Here is a 13,414-nt window from a genome sequence, read left to right as displayed (position 1 = left end):
AGGCAATTTCTACGGCGAGCGAACCGCACATCGGAGGAAATCGAAGCCCAGCGGGAACGGGGCCGGCTGCAGAACGCCGCCAGACGGGCGGCCATGCGCAAGGCAGAACGGAGTGGAACCGATGCGGACGCGAGCTCCTAGAGCTCGGAATACCAAAGCAATGATCATGATAATTTGGAATTTGCGGAAACATTACGTGGATACTCATATTACAAGCTTTCGATTTAAAAAAGTTAAAATTCTTCAATTTTAAATTTTCACGCAAAATAAACGGCTGTCTGTTTGCACACTGGTTTGCACAAGTTAAATTTATTGTTGTTTATTGGATGACCACCTTTTTTGCTTCAATTTCTTCGAAAAGAAAAACACCATTTGATTTTCCAGTGATTGACTTCTGTTCATTTCAAATTTAAATTTGTTTTCGGACATTCCATGAACTGGGATTTTTTCTTCGGAACATTTACTAGACATCTAATGGAAATATTACACTACGGCAAACAAACAAACTCGCACTTTTTGACAGTTTGTGTTTTGTTTCAATACTCTTTGGTTTGCCAGTTTGCCTGTTTCGTTTGTTTGCCTGGATTCCCCGTAAAAAAATTGACAGTTCTCGATCTAACGAAACACCCTTTGAAATCGGGTAATCAAAAACAACCAACCTGTTAGCCGATTTAGTCGGGATGCGTCAGGAGTAAGATTTTTAGTCGCCCAACGAATAGACCGATTAAATTGGGTTGAGTCAGATTTTATTTTATTCACAGACTAAATCGGTAAAAAATCGGTTGTTTTTGTAACCGATTTCGTCTGCCGATTTCAACAACCGAAACGCTTATGTAAAGATTACACAGAAGTCTGTCGCCCGGTCGAAACGGCCGAAACCACCCGACTAGACCCGACTTAGTTATGCGAATTGTCGGATTTTTTTTACGGGGTTTGTTCGTACAAACGTCAGCCTGCATACATTTTGCCCTGTTTGCGAGTTTGCAGCAAACTGTCAAACACGAAAAAGTGCGAGTTTGTTTGTTTGTTTGCGGTAGTGTAATGGCTCCTTAACGGAAATGAATCCATTTTGGTTTCTTTAATTTGTCAACGAGACACATCTTTTTAGTTAGAAATCAACGAGCCCGTCGTGACTGGGAATGATTAGGTCTATTCCCGTACTGCAGAATTCTGCAATTCTGCACGAATTTGGCAGCAAAGCGTTCCCGTACTTTTCTGCAACAAAAGTAACTTTTCTCTCAGGCAGAACTTCTGCAATGAGAGAGGTAGAAGTTGCAGCAAAACCGTTCCCGTACTTTTCTGCAAGCTCTCTCTTCTCTTTCGTGTAGAAAAGTAACTGCAAGTTGGTGTGAGTACACGCTTACATAAAATTTGCAAGTTGGGTTAAATCAAGCATTTTATTGTTAAGTAGTTGTAATAAATTTGATGTATTATTATTACTAAATTTAAGTAGTCTTTTTGAAGGGACGTTTGTGTATTTAGAATTGATGGTTTTTGGGGTATTTTTTAATGTCTGGTTTTATTTAGTACGATATTTTATGTTACCCATTTCTAGCTTAGTTCGTGAATGTAATGGTATAGCGAATTTATTATTTGTTTAGTGTTAATATTTTAACCTGATCACAAGTTGATCAGTAAATTCAGTATTACAGCACGGCTAATAACCCAACAAACATTTTGTATCATAAAAACAAATTGTTTTTAAAAACTTAAAAAAAAACACATTTCAATTGTTTTTGAACAAACTAAATATGTGTGTTAAAATCATAGGTAAATTTAATTGGTAAATAATAAATTGTACCTGTGACGGTGCTACCAATTTGTATTCTTATATGAACCAAAATATTAAATGTATTTTGTTAAACTTTCAATGAAGGAATCATAAAAAAGGTATTAGACTATACCAAACAAATAATAAATATAAACAATATAATTGATGACCATATTTTTTTTTGCTGAAACATAAGTTACGTTGTTTACATATCATATATTATATTATTAAAAATTGATATAAATTTTATTAAAAATTATACGGTATACTCTACACCACAATTCTTAAATTCTTAAATTCTTAAATTCATAAATTCTTAAATTCTTAAATTCTTAAATTCTTAAATTCTTAAATTCTTAAATTCTTAAATTCTTAAATTCTTAAATTCTTAAATTCTTAAATTCTTAAATTCTTAAATTCTTAAATTCTTAAATTCTTAAATTCTTAAATTCTTAAATTCTTAAATTCTTAAATTCTTAAATTCTTAAATTCTTAAATTCTTAAATTCTTAAATTCTTAAATTCTTAAATTCTTAAATTCTTAAATTCTTAAATTCTTAAATTCTTAAATTCTTAAATTCTTAAATTCTTAAATTCTTAAATTCTTAAATTCTTAAATTCTTAAATTCTTAAATTCTTAAATTCTTAAATTCTTAAATTCTTAAATTCTTAAATTCTTAAATTCTTAAATTCTTAAATTCTTAAATTCTTAAATTCTTAAATTCTTAAATTCTTAAATTCTTAAGTTCTTAAATTCTTAAATTCTTAAATTCTTAAATTCTTAAATTCTTAAATTCTTAAATTCTTAAATTCTTAAATTCTTAAATTTTTAAATTCTTAAATTCTTAAATTCTTAAATTCTTAAATTCTTAAATTCTTAAATTCTTAAATTCTTAAATTCTTAAATTCTTAAATTCTTAAATTCTTAAATTCTTAAATTCTTAAATTCTTAAATTCTTAAATTCTTAAATTCTTAAATTCTTAAATTCTTAAATTCTTAAATTCTTAAATTCTTAAATTCTTAAATTCTTAAATTCTTAAATTCTTAAATTCTTAAATTTTTAAATTCTTAAATTCTTAAATTCTTAAATTTTTAAATTCTTAAATTCTTAAATTCTTAAATTCTTAAATTCTTAAATTCTTAAATTCTTAAATTCTTAAATTCTTAAATTCTTAAATTCTTAAATTCTTAAATTCTTAAATTCTTAAATTCTTAAATTCTTAAATTCTTAAATTCTTAAATTCTTAAATTCTTAAATTCTTAAATTCTTAAATTCTTAAATTCTTAAATTCTCAGATGCCGCCATCTTGAATCATAAAAAATACACATATTTTGGAGTCATATTCTAGGTTAGAAACGCATATTTAGAAGATTTAGAGATTATAAATTTTGAAGAGGTCGTCGGATAATAGAGTACAAACTGTTTCTATTTTTTATGATTGAGTTTTTAATTTTTTTATTTACAATTTTTTTAAATTTTTGGTGTTCAAACTTTTGATTTTTTTTTATTTCGAATTCAAAAGATTTGAAATTTTGAGGTCTGAACTTTTATATTTTTCAACCTTAAATTTTTTTGTTTTGATTTTTTGAAATTAAGCATTTTTTAATATTAAAAATTTTGAATCACGTAATTTTTAATTATTTGAATTTTTAAGCGTTGAATTTGTGATTATTTTTTTCATTTTTCTTATATAAATATTTGCATTTAAATTTCTCAAATACCTGATTCATTTTTTTTTAGTTTCTCAACTTAGAAAATATTAGTTTTTTTAAATATTTTTATTTATGAATTTCTCAATTTCCGAGTTTCTAAATTTATGTGTTTCCATATTTTTGAGTTTATGATTCATTTACTTTCTAATAATTTTCAATTTTGCTACATCACTGTTGTTCTTCCATGTGACATTCATAATTTATTTATGTTATCCTGAATACAAAAAATCTTCAAATTGTTCAAACTATATTTGTTAAACGTACCTCTGCCATTCTCATTTCTATTTGTTTACCTCATGTAAAAGTTTTTAATTGTTTCTAATGTATAATTTCTACCTAAGCATAAGCATCTTAGAATGTTGATTTGCATAAAAAAATAAGTCCCTGTTCTAGAGGTAAACTTCTTTCAATTACAATTTTTGTCAACCCCTTTTTTTAAATGTTTCGAAATAATTAAAAAAAAAACTTTATTACCCAATTTGAGTAAATCCACTCAACTGTGTACAATATTGTAGAAAAAGTACTGGAACGCGCTACCCAGGCAAAAGTTTTGCGGCTTCTCTCCTTGCAGAACTTCTGCAAAAGAGAGAGATGAAGAGAGCGAGCTGAAAAGTACGGGAACGTGCTGCAAAAAAGTGACTTATGCTGGCTGCAGAATTCTGCAGAAGCTGCAGAAATTCTGCAATTCTGCAGGTACGGGAATAGACCTATTACCTTTGCTTTTTTAACCGTTGGCGGACCCCTCGTATTTTTTTAAGAAAATCCCAAAGCTGGCAACACTGCAGCCTGTTTGTTTGACAGGTCGCGAAATGAAAAGTCCAAACATACGCGTTTCAGTTTTCCGCTAAAAATGGATCAAGATCTCGACTTTTTTGTGCTGGACCCCCGTTGCCGCCTGTGCCGGTCACCGGATGCGACCGGCGGCAGGACGTTCGTGAACGAGAAGGACCACCAGCAGCGCCGGCTCGTGTCGGAAATGATCAGCAGCTGCACGGCGGTCAAGGTATGTGTTTGTTTGTAAACAAAGCAGCGTGATTCCCGCATCGGAACATTTCGAGCTGACGGTTCGAATTCGTTTCAGATCTACGACCACGACCGTTTGCCCCAGCACGTTTGCGGCCCGTGTATGGAGAAACTCCGCGAGGCTTACGCGCTGTGGCAGCGGTGTCTGGCGGGCCAAAAGAGCGATTTTCGGTGCCAGGCGGGGAAGGAGGATGAATTCTTGCGGTGTCGGATCTGTCACGCAGAAGAGTGCGATGAGCTGTTTTCGCTCGATTGTCCCGGAATGGGCGAGGAAGTGCCGATTGGCGACATGCTGCAAGATTTTGCGAATGTGATGGTTGTTCCCGGGGACGGACTGGCTGCGTACGTTTGCGACGGTTGTCTGGAGCTGCTGGAGAGGGCGAGGGTGTTCAAGCGGGAGTGTCTGCAGGCGGAAGTTGCGTTTTTGAACGATACCGTTCACGCTTGGGAGAAAATGGAGTTTCAGGAAGGTCAGCCTTCGCATCTGGTGGTGGAGTTGTTTGCGAAACCAATCTTTGAATCGCCCAAGCTGGTTCGATGTTCGGTTTGTAGCTTGAAACGCACCATTCGTCAGATTGCGACGCACTGCGAGGGATGTAAGCTAGATTTTGATGGCCTGGAGCCAAGCAGTGAGTGTGAAACAGATGAGAAGGTTGAACTGCTGGTGGTCGTGGACTCGGGCAACGATGAAGAGAGCGAGGTTCAGGCGAAACGGCCGCGGATGGCAGACAAGAAGCAATCACCGGTCAAACGGGTTGTGCCACAGTCTTCAGCTAAGACCATGCAAAGGAATCAAGAGGTAACTGATTTTGGGATTATTTCCGTGGAATGTATTTTTAAATTTGAATTTTTGTTTCGCAGGATCCAAACGCGGTGCATGCCCGAAGCATTTCCCGAAATTTGACAAAGTTAAACCAGAAGATCGAGGAACACTTCCAGATTGTTTCGAGTCCGCCGGGTGCCACCTACCAGACCATGCGCCTCAAATCGTTCCTATGCTGTGGCTGTAACCGGTTTCTGATTAACCAAGAAGCTTTCCGTAAGCACTTGCGTGAATTTCACCCCAAACCAACGATCCGATCGGAATTCGTCTGCGGCATTTGCAACTCCGCGTTCGGGTCGAAGAAGCTCTTACTGGCGCACAGGGACAAACTGGGCGGTCGGTTGTACAACTACTGTAAAATCTGTGACATCGTTCTGCTGGAGGAGCGCAGCTTCGTGCGGCATCAAATGATGAACCACTTGACCGATCGGCAGTTGAAGGAAATCGAGCAGCAATTCATCAGGAACGTTACGAGCAAGTGCCGATCCGTTGAGTCGGTGCCGGATGGCGACGCAACGTGTGACGATTGTGGAAAGAGCTTCGCCACGGAGGAAGACCTGTCCGGTCATCGGTACGAGAGCTTCCAGTTCACCTGTCAGCAAAAGGGCTGCAGTTACGTGACCAAGAACAGAGAGTTTATGATTGTGCACTGTGTCATCGGTGACCACAGCAAGCAAAAGTCCGAATCAACGACGAGCATCGTCGAAGAGCCTCCAAAAGAACTCGACGAAGAAACTTTCATGGTGGAACTGGAAGATGGCGTCGAGGACGCAGACTCTGACTGGGAGCCCGACCTCATCTACGACACGGAATGGATTCGTCCGGATAGCGTCAAACGCCAGGTAAAGCTTCAATTCCCCAGCAAAAATCCGTCAAAGCCACAGCTGGATGAGGATGCGATCGCAATCTCGTCGTGTCGCGCCAACTTGGAGAAAAGGTCCCTGAAGATGGAGGACGTGTTCGAACTACTCGAGACCAATCCGAGCGGCATTCATCAGTACGTCCGACGGAAGACGCCCTTCTGCTGTGGCTGTAATCGGTTCGTCCTCTCCAACGAAGCATTCCTGAAGCACCTGGAAACGTTCCACCCCAAAAAGCCAACGGATTCCAAATTCGTTTGCCACATCTGCCACACGTCGTTCACGGTGAAGAAGAACTTCAAAGCCCACATAGACAAAAAGGACTGCCACGTGTACAACTACTGCATACCGTGCGATAAAATCGTGCTGGACGAAAAGACCTACGTCAAGCATCAGCTCAGCGTGCACCTGACGAACCGGCAAAAGGCGGAACTCGAGAAGCAAATCGCACCGGTAACCGTAAAACGGTGCACCTACCACTCGCGCATCTCCTTCTCCGGACTCATGGGGAAGCGCACGAACTTCCGGTGCAACTTCTGTCGGCGTTACTTCGCGTCGCAGGCCACCCTGGACGGGCACATGCAGGACGTCGTCGAGTACGCGTGTCTGGCCGAGGGTTGCGAGATCCAGTCGCGCCACCGCCAGAGCATGATCGTGCACTGCAGCCTGGGAGATCACCGCAAGCAGCCGAAGGGCGAGACGAAGCAGTTGAACTTCCGGCAGAGGTCGATGCTGTTCGACGAGGCGCTGCCGGTGGCGGCCGAACGGGTCGAGGTGAGTCACTTTTTCGTTAACCCTCTACTGCTCAAGTTTTTTTTCGTTTTTTTTTATTTTTCTCGTGTTCTGAAGGTCATTTTGAGCAACTTTTGTTTTACGAAAAACTTTACTTCTCTTGTTTTATGTTTTTCTCGTTTCATTTTTAGTATTTTAATTTGCATTTTTTTTGTTTAGATTATGTTTTTTTGTGGCATTTGGCCTCTTCTATCACCTCCTATCATTAAATTTTGCCTATCTAATTTTTTCATGTTATATATGTTTTTCCGAGCCACGTAGCCTAGTGGTAACGCTTCCGCCTCGTAAGCGGTAGATCGGGGTTCAAATCCCGGCTCGGACCAACATAACTGGTGATCTTTTCCCTTCTGGATTCGATTGCTTAGTAAAGGGAAGGTAGTGTATCGTCACAAACTGGACCTTATCATGACACCTTAGGGAGGCGACCTATGGAATGTTAACATTAACCTAAAAACATGTTAACATTAGTTGAGTGAAAAACTGCCACTGAATCCGCTTTGTAAATGCCGGCCCCGATACTCTTCACGGGTGTTCCCCTCAGGAACTGGGAAAGATTTACTTACATGTAGTTTTACCCGCTGAATCTGAATCTGCCCTCAGAATTGACCCAAAGTGTCGAAAAATCGATTTTTGGTCATATTTTGGGTTTAAATGAAAATTTTACATGGAAACCCAAAATATTACCAAAAATCGATTTTTCGACACTTTGGGTCAATTCTGATGACAGATTCAGATTCTGCGGGCAAAATTACATGGAAAAACATATATTTGGACAATTTTCGAAATTCGTTAGGGTGGTCCCATAAGGTTTTCCCTTGAAAATTAGACTTTTTCAAATGAAGATATCTCGAGTTAAAAAAAACACCCATGAGATTTTTTCAGCGTTTGTAGTGCTGGATCTCCTGTTTCAAATGCAACCTTGTGCTTAAAATTTGGCTTGCGCCTTTTCGAGATATTTAAGTTTTAAATTTGCATCTTTTTTACCATAAAATCGCTGTAACTTTTAACCCTTGAGTCCAAATTGACTTGTCAAAAAATGAAAATTTTTGTTTTTTAGAACTCTAAAAGTGCCCCGAATACCACTTTTCTCTAAAACTTAACCCTGAATTACCACGTACAAAAAACTGATTTTTGAAGGTTTGCTCAGATGCTTTCTATAAATTTGGTCGTAGAAGGCGTAGATTACGAGATAAAATTTTGGTGTCTTCGACAAAGTTGCTTGGATTGGCAAGCCCAACAACTTTCTAGAAGACAAAAAAATTTCCAAAAATATTCCTGAAAAGTTAGATTTTTAAAATCACCCTAATAGTGAACCACCCTAATTTCCAACCAAACCAAAAGTTGCCCCTTTCCATATGCAACAACTCTTCTGAAGACACCAAAGCTCCAAAACTTCATAATTTTACGAAAAATCAATTTTCCACTTAATTTTGCGATCTGGACCACTGTGCAATGCTTTTTAAAGATCAAAAATTGGTTGAAATATGGATTTTTGGCGTTTTTTTTTTTTAAATCGAAGCCCGGTTGGGAGGTTGAGAGTTAAGCATGAAAACTTTGGATGCGAAAAGGCGCACTGAAGCGGTGCTGCCAGAATCGTTCAAAATTCCGATCGATTTTTTGCCTGAATCTTGCTTGAAACTAAGTTTGTTGTAGACTGGGTTTTTCTTTTTGGGCTTGTCAAAACAAAACATCCCAGTCGAGAAATGTCAGCAGGAAGCGGATTCTCGCAGAATAAAACGTCTGGCATTTGTTTTTTTATTCGGTTTGTTTTAGCAGGAAAAAGTGAATTAAGTCGTTTTTTCAACTACAAAATTACATATTTGTATGAGATTTATAATTTTTGCGTGATTCTTGTTAACTGTCACTTTTTACAGCTAAAGATTTTATGTGAATTTCCTTGTTTGTACCATTTAGAATTATTCATTTCGTTTTGTTTACACACATTTCCCGTCAACAACAGGTCATTTTTCGACGTGTGACATTATACCTGCAATCATGATGAAGATTTTTCGAGATTCCTTTTACCGATCTTTCGTGCGCGCGAGAGAAGAGAGCCATGTTCCCTTCCGATTTTTTGTTCTGTAGATGAGCAGCAAATGATTTTTTTTAAATTTCATTGTAATCAGTTAAAAATCGAATTGTTTAATTTTTTTGAGTGTGAATTGATTAACACAATAAAATTAAAGAAAAATAACTCAATAACATCTTTAAACAGACTTTTCCAAGCTATTTTTTTTTGTTTTCATAATAGTAGTTTATGCAACAAGTTGCAAAAAGAGGATTTTTTCAGCACGAGTCGTACATTTATCCAACGAGGTTCACCGAGTTGGATAAATACGAAGAGTGCTGAAAAAATCCTCTTTTTGCAACGAGTTCCATACAACATTTTTTGCAATTCCGAAAAACACCCATTGAGTGAAATTTTAAGTAAAATTTTCATGTATTTTGTCAATAAATCGTTTAAATAAAAAAAAAAATGTTGAAAAGTGTTACTTTTCGAAACAAGTGCTAAAAAGTTCAACTTTTCAGCACCCATTTCAGTGCTGAAAAGTAGAACTTTTCAGCATTTATTTTGAAAAGTGTTGCTATTCGATTCTGTTATTTTTGGTACAGAAAAGTAGGCTATTTCGTCGTTCAAGAATGACAGGAAAAGCATGTAGATTCACGACGGAATTGCAAAAAAGATATTTCAAACCCGTAACTCTACCTTTCCAGGACCTGTCTCAAGTGGCCATTCCCATGAAGCAGCTGCGCATATTTTTGAAGGGAAATTCGCTGCAAATGGAAGACATATTCGGGATCGAGAAGGACATCGACAACAAGTACGTGCACTGCATTAAGCTGCTGCGCAAAAAGCCGTTGTGCTGCGCCTGTAACTTGATGTTCATGAGCGAACAGGCGCTGTCCAGCCACATGCAGAGCGAACACACGGAGCGTCCCGAGCCCGGTGTTGACCCGGAGCTGGTTTGCAAGCTTTGCTACACGGTGTTCGGGAAGCGAGCGTTGCTCAAGTTTCACACTGACCGGCTGCAGACGAAGAGCAGTCAGTTCACCTACTGCAAGCTGTGCGATGCGATTGTGCTTGCGAAGAGCTTCACCCGCCACAACTTTAAGCGGCATTTGACGGATGAGAAGATGAGCGAACTCGAGGGCCAATTCACTGCGGTGTCGTCGTACGGCTGTCGAGATGCCGATTCCCTGACGGAAATCGACGAAGGTAGATACAAGTGCGCGTGCAAGTGCGGGAAAAAGTTCGAGTCGATTCTTTCCGCCAGAGCTCACCAGGCCGGAAGTCAGGACGTGATGCTGTACTGTAAAGTCGAGGGCTGCCGGTTCCAGACCAGCAAGAAGATGGAAATATTTGAACACCTTATGGAGGAAGCTCACGAGGTGCCAGCGGACCCCAAAGATCAAGAGGCAGATGATGAGATTTGCTTCTTGGAACGGGATATGGTTTACTTTAAGTGCTGTTTTTCGAGGTGCTTCAGGAAGTTTGCAGCTGAAGATAGTTTGCTCGCACACTTTGCGACACATCCTCCTGCACCGGTGGATCTGGAGCCCAATATATGCCACATCTGTAGAGAGACTTTTTCAAGCGATGACGATTTTCAGGCTCACATGGATCGAAGCTATACCGTCAAAATGTTCCGATGCGTCAATAAACCTTGCAAGTATCAGTCCGAGTTTTTGCCTAACGTCCAGTTGCACTACAAGTCGTGCAAAGGTCTCGTCCTGCGAAAAGCATGGAAATGTCCAAAGGACAAAATTCCGGAACATTTAGTGAAAGCTGGCCAACTGGACGAGATGATAGATATTATCGAAGGCAAAGGACCGTTCTGCTGCGGTTGCCGTCAGGTTCTGGGAAGTGAAGCTGAACTCCAGGAGCATCTGCAACGGGAGCACGCGACCCGTGATCCGTCTCGTCCCTTGCACTGTCCCACGTGCAACAAAGGCTTCAAGCTAAAGAGCTTCCTGGAGAACCACATGAGGGAGTCTGCTGAGCGTAGATATTACCACTGCCGTATTTGCAAAACCCTGCTGTTGAACGAGCTGCAGGTGAAGCATCACAAAACGTACATCCACGCCTTCGAAGACCCGTCCGAGCTCACGGAGTTCTACGACACGATCACGTCGGATTTGCTGCCCTGCTGCGGCTGCGATGCAAAGTTCGCGACACAGGATGAGCTGGCGCTGCACTGCTCACTCGCCCATCCGGCGCCCAGTATCGTAAATCGGCTGCTGTGTCCCAACTGCCACCTGCAGCAGTCAAGTTTGAAGTCGATGACCAGCCACTGCGCCAAGTACGGCAGTAAGACGTACTACAAGTGCAAGGTATGGCGAGGTGCAAAATTAGTTTTGTGTTGAATTTAACTAACTCTTGCAAAATATTTTCAGATTGGTGACTGCAGACTGCAAACAAAGATTTTGTCCATAATTCAACGGCACGTGTCGGCGGCGTCGCACGAGGACCAGGGGGGAAGTTACCGAAAATATCTGGAGCACCAGCAAACGTTCTACTGCTGCGTGGTGAATTGTACGTTTTCCAGCGAGTTGTACGATTTGCTCATCGATCACGGTATCGCCGAACACGCGAAGGAACGCGAGCATCTCAGCGCCAAGCGCAGGGATCGACCACTCACGTGTCCCGTGTGCTGCAAAGGTTTCAACGAGGAGAAACAAATGATCAACCACCGAAACGGCGCGATTCTCGTGGCCTGTGAAATTTGCAAAAACAAGACGCCAGCACCGGACTTTGCTGCCCACCTGGAAGAGTGCAGGCGAACCTACTCGAAGGCGTGCCCACATTGTCCAGAAGTGTTCGCGACCTATGGCGAATTCGTGAAACATAACAACCAACTCCACGGACACACAAGACCTAAGAAGAAAGTAGTTTGCAGCATTTGCGGAATGCTGGTGGTTGAAAATATACTGGCAGATCACATAGCATCGCACGAGAACAAGCGTGCCTGGAAGTGCAACCAGTGCTCGTTAGCGTTCAACACCAAAAGTAAGAAGCTTCCCCGTTCAAAACCCCGTTGGTTTGACAAAGTCAAACTAAAAAGTGACGAACTGTCACTTTTTACACCGCGCTCACGCCTACTATCAAAACAAACGTTTGGCAGTGTGTGTAAACTCCGTGTAAACGGGGTGTCAAACTAAAAAGCGACCCCGTTCGTAACCAATTTTCATCCACTCCACAGCTAATCTGAGCCTGCACGAGCGTCGCGTCCACACCACCGAGCGGAAGTACCGGTGCACGGTTGTGGGCTGCGACAAAACGTACCGCTACGACATTGACCGCGTGCGGCACGAAAATGTGGTACATTTCAACCTGAAGCCGTTCGCGTGCGCCGAATGTCCGGAAGCGTTCGTGCGAAATCGTACGTTGTGAATTTCGCGAGGTTTCCTTCCAATTGCTAATTTCGGCTCGTTACAGGTGACCTGCAGCTGCACATGCGGCTGCACACCGGCCGGAAGCTGTACACCTGCCAGAGGTGCCGGGCCGAGTACGACCGGAAGAGCGAATTTGTGGCGCACCAGGAGCGGTGCGGGGAAGCAAGGTACGACGAGGACGTTTCGGCGTACGAGGAGTACATTGAGGAGGAGATTGTTTGAGGTGAAGGTGTTTGGAAAGGAATAAATTTTGGGGATTTAGTTGAGTAAACTTTTTTGTTTGTCGAACCGATTTTCCTTCCCCTTTAGAATAATATTTGGTAATTTAGAGTGTATCAATCGGTTGTACCGTGCACTACCATTTTTGTCGCTAATTTGCACAGAAAACATGCTTTCCATTTGATGAAGTCGTCCTGCTAGAAAGTGACTCGACTTCTGTCTGCCAAACTGTTGGCTAAGTCAATTTGGTTTTTTCCGGCTCAATGCCAACTGGATTCTATTAGAAATTGACTCGACTTTCGTCCGACTAACTTTGGCTCTGTCAATGCGGGATTATTCTGGCAGCACTGCTCCATCGAAAGTGACAGTTGCGGTTGTTTGTTTACCTTTTCGTTCAAGTCGAGTGCGAAAATTTCCCCTCAGTGAACGCATAAAAATGGATCCCCGGTGCTGCATTTGCCTCGAAACGGATGTGGCCGAGCTGGTTCCGGTGTCCTGCCAGGTGGCAACGCGCCGTAAAACCGCACAGGAGATGATTCAAGCGCTTGTTTCTACCCACATTGGAACGGTGAGTTGGCGAGCGAGAAATCCCTTTCCCCGCATTGGAAATGTGTCGAACCCCGCTCTCTTTGTCGACTTTTAGCTCCCAGTGCGAAGTTCTGTCGAGCTCGATGCGACGCTGTGCGATGGCTGTCTTGGTCGACTGGATCAGGCCTATTCGACGTGGATCGCTTGCTGTGAAGCCATTTTGGGTCTTAAAATGAAGGAAAATCGCAGTCGTTGCTGCATTTGTCGCACGACCGATGCGTCGCAGCTTAT

At 40.9% G+C, this 13,414-nt stretch overlaps 2 protein-coding genes across 2 annotated transcripts in view; one reads left to right on the top strand and one right to left on the bottom strand.

Annotated features, from left to right (window-relative positions):
• LOC120420491 (trithorax group protein osa-like) overlaps positions 1-13,414 on the bottom strand; it is a 111,325-nt gene that overhangs the window by 56,054 nt on the left and 41,857 nt on the right. The window lies entirely within an intron of this gene.
• LOC120420504 (zinc finger protein 91-like) lies at positions 4,265-12,645 on the top strand. The gene is made up of 7 exons (XM_039583557.2): positions 4,265-4,487; positions 4,566-5,306; positions 5,369-6,964; positions 9,698-11,314; positions 11,378-11,990; positions 12,184-12,363; positions 12,420-12,645. Exons 1-7 carry the CDS (start codon positions 4,335-4,337, stop codon positions 12,596-12,598), a joined length of 5,079 nt encoding a protein of 1,692 aa, XP_039439491.1. The 5' UTR covers positions 4,265-4,334; the 3' UTR covers positions 12,599-12,645.

The sequence above is a fragment of the Culex pipiens genome, chromosome 2, assembly GCF_016801865.2.
Source record: "Culex pipiens pallens isolate TS chromosome 2, TS_CPP_V2, whole genome shotgun sequence".
Taxonomy (NCBI): Eukaryota; Metazoa; Arthropoda; class Insecta; order Diptera; family Culicidae; genus Culex; species Culex pipiens.
This window is presented reverse-complemented; position numbering and strand designations above follow the sequence as displayed.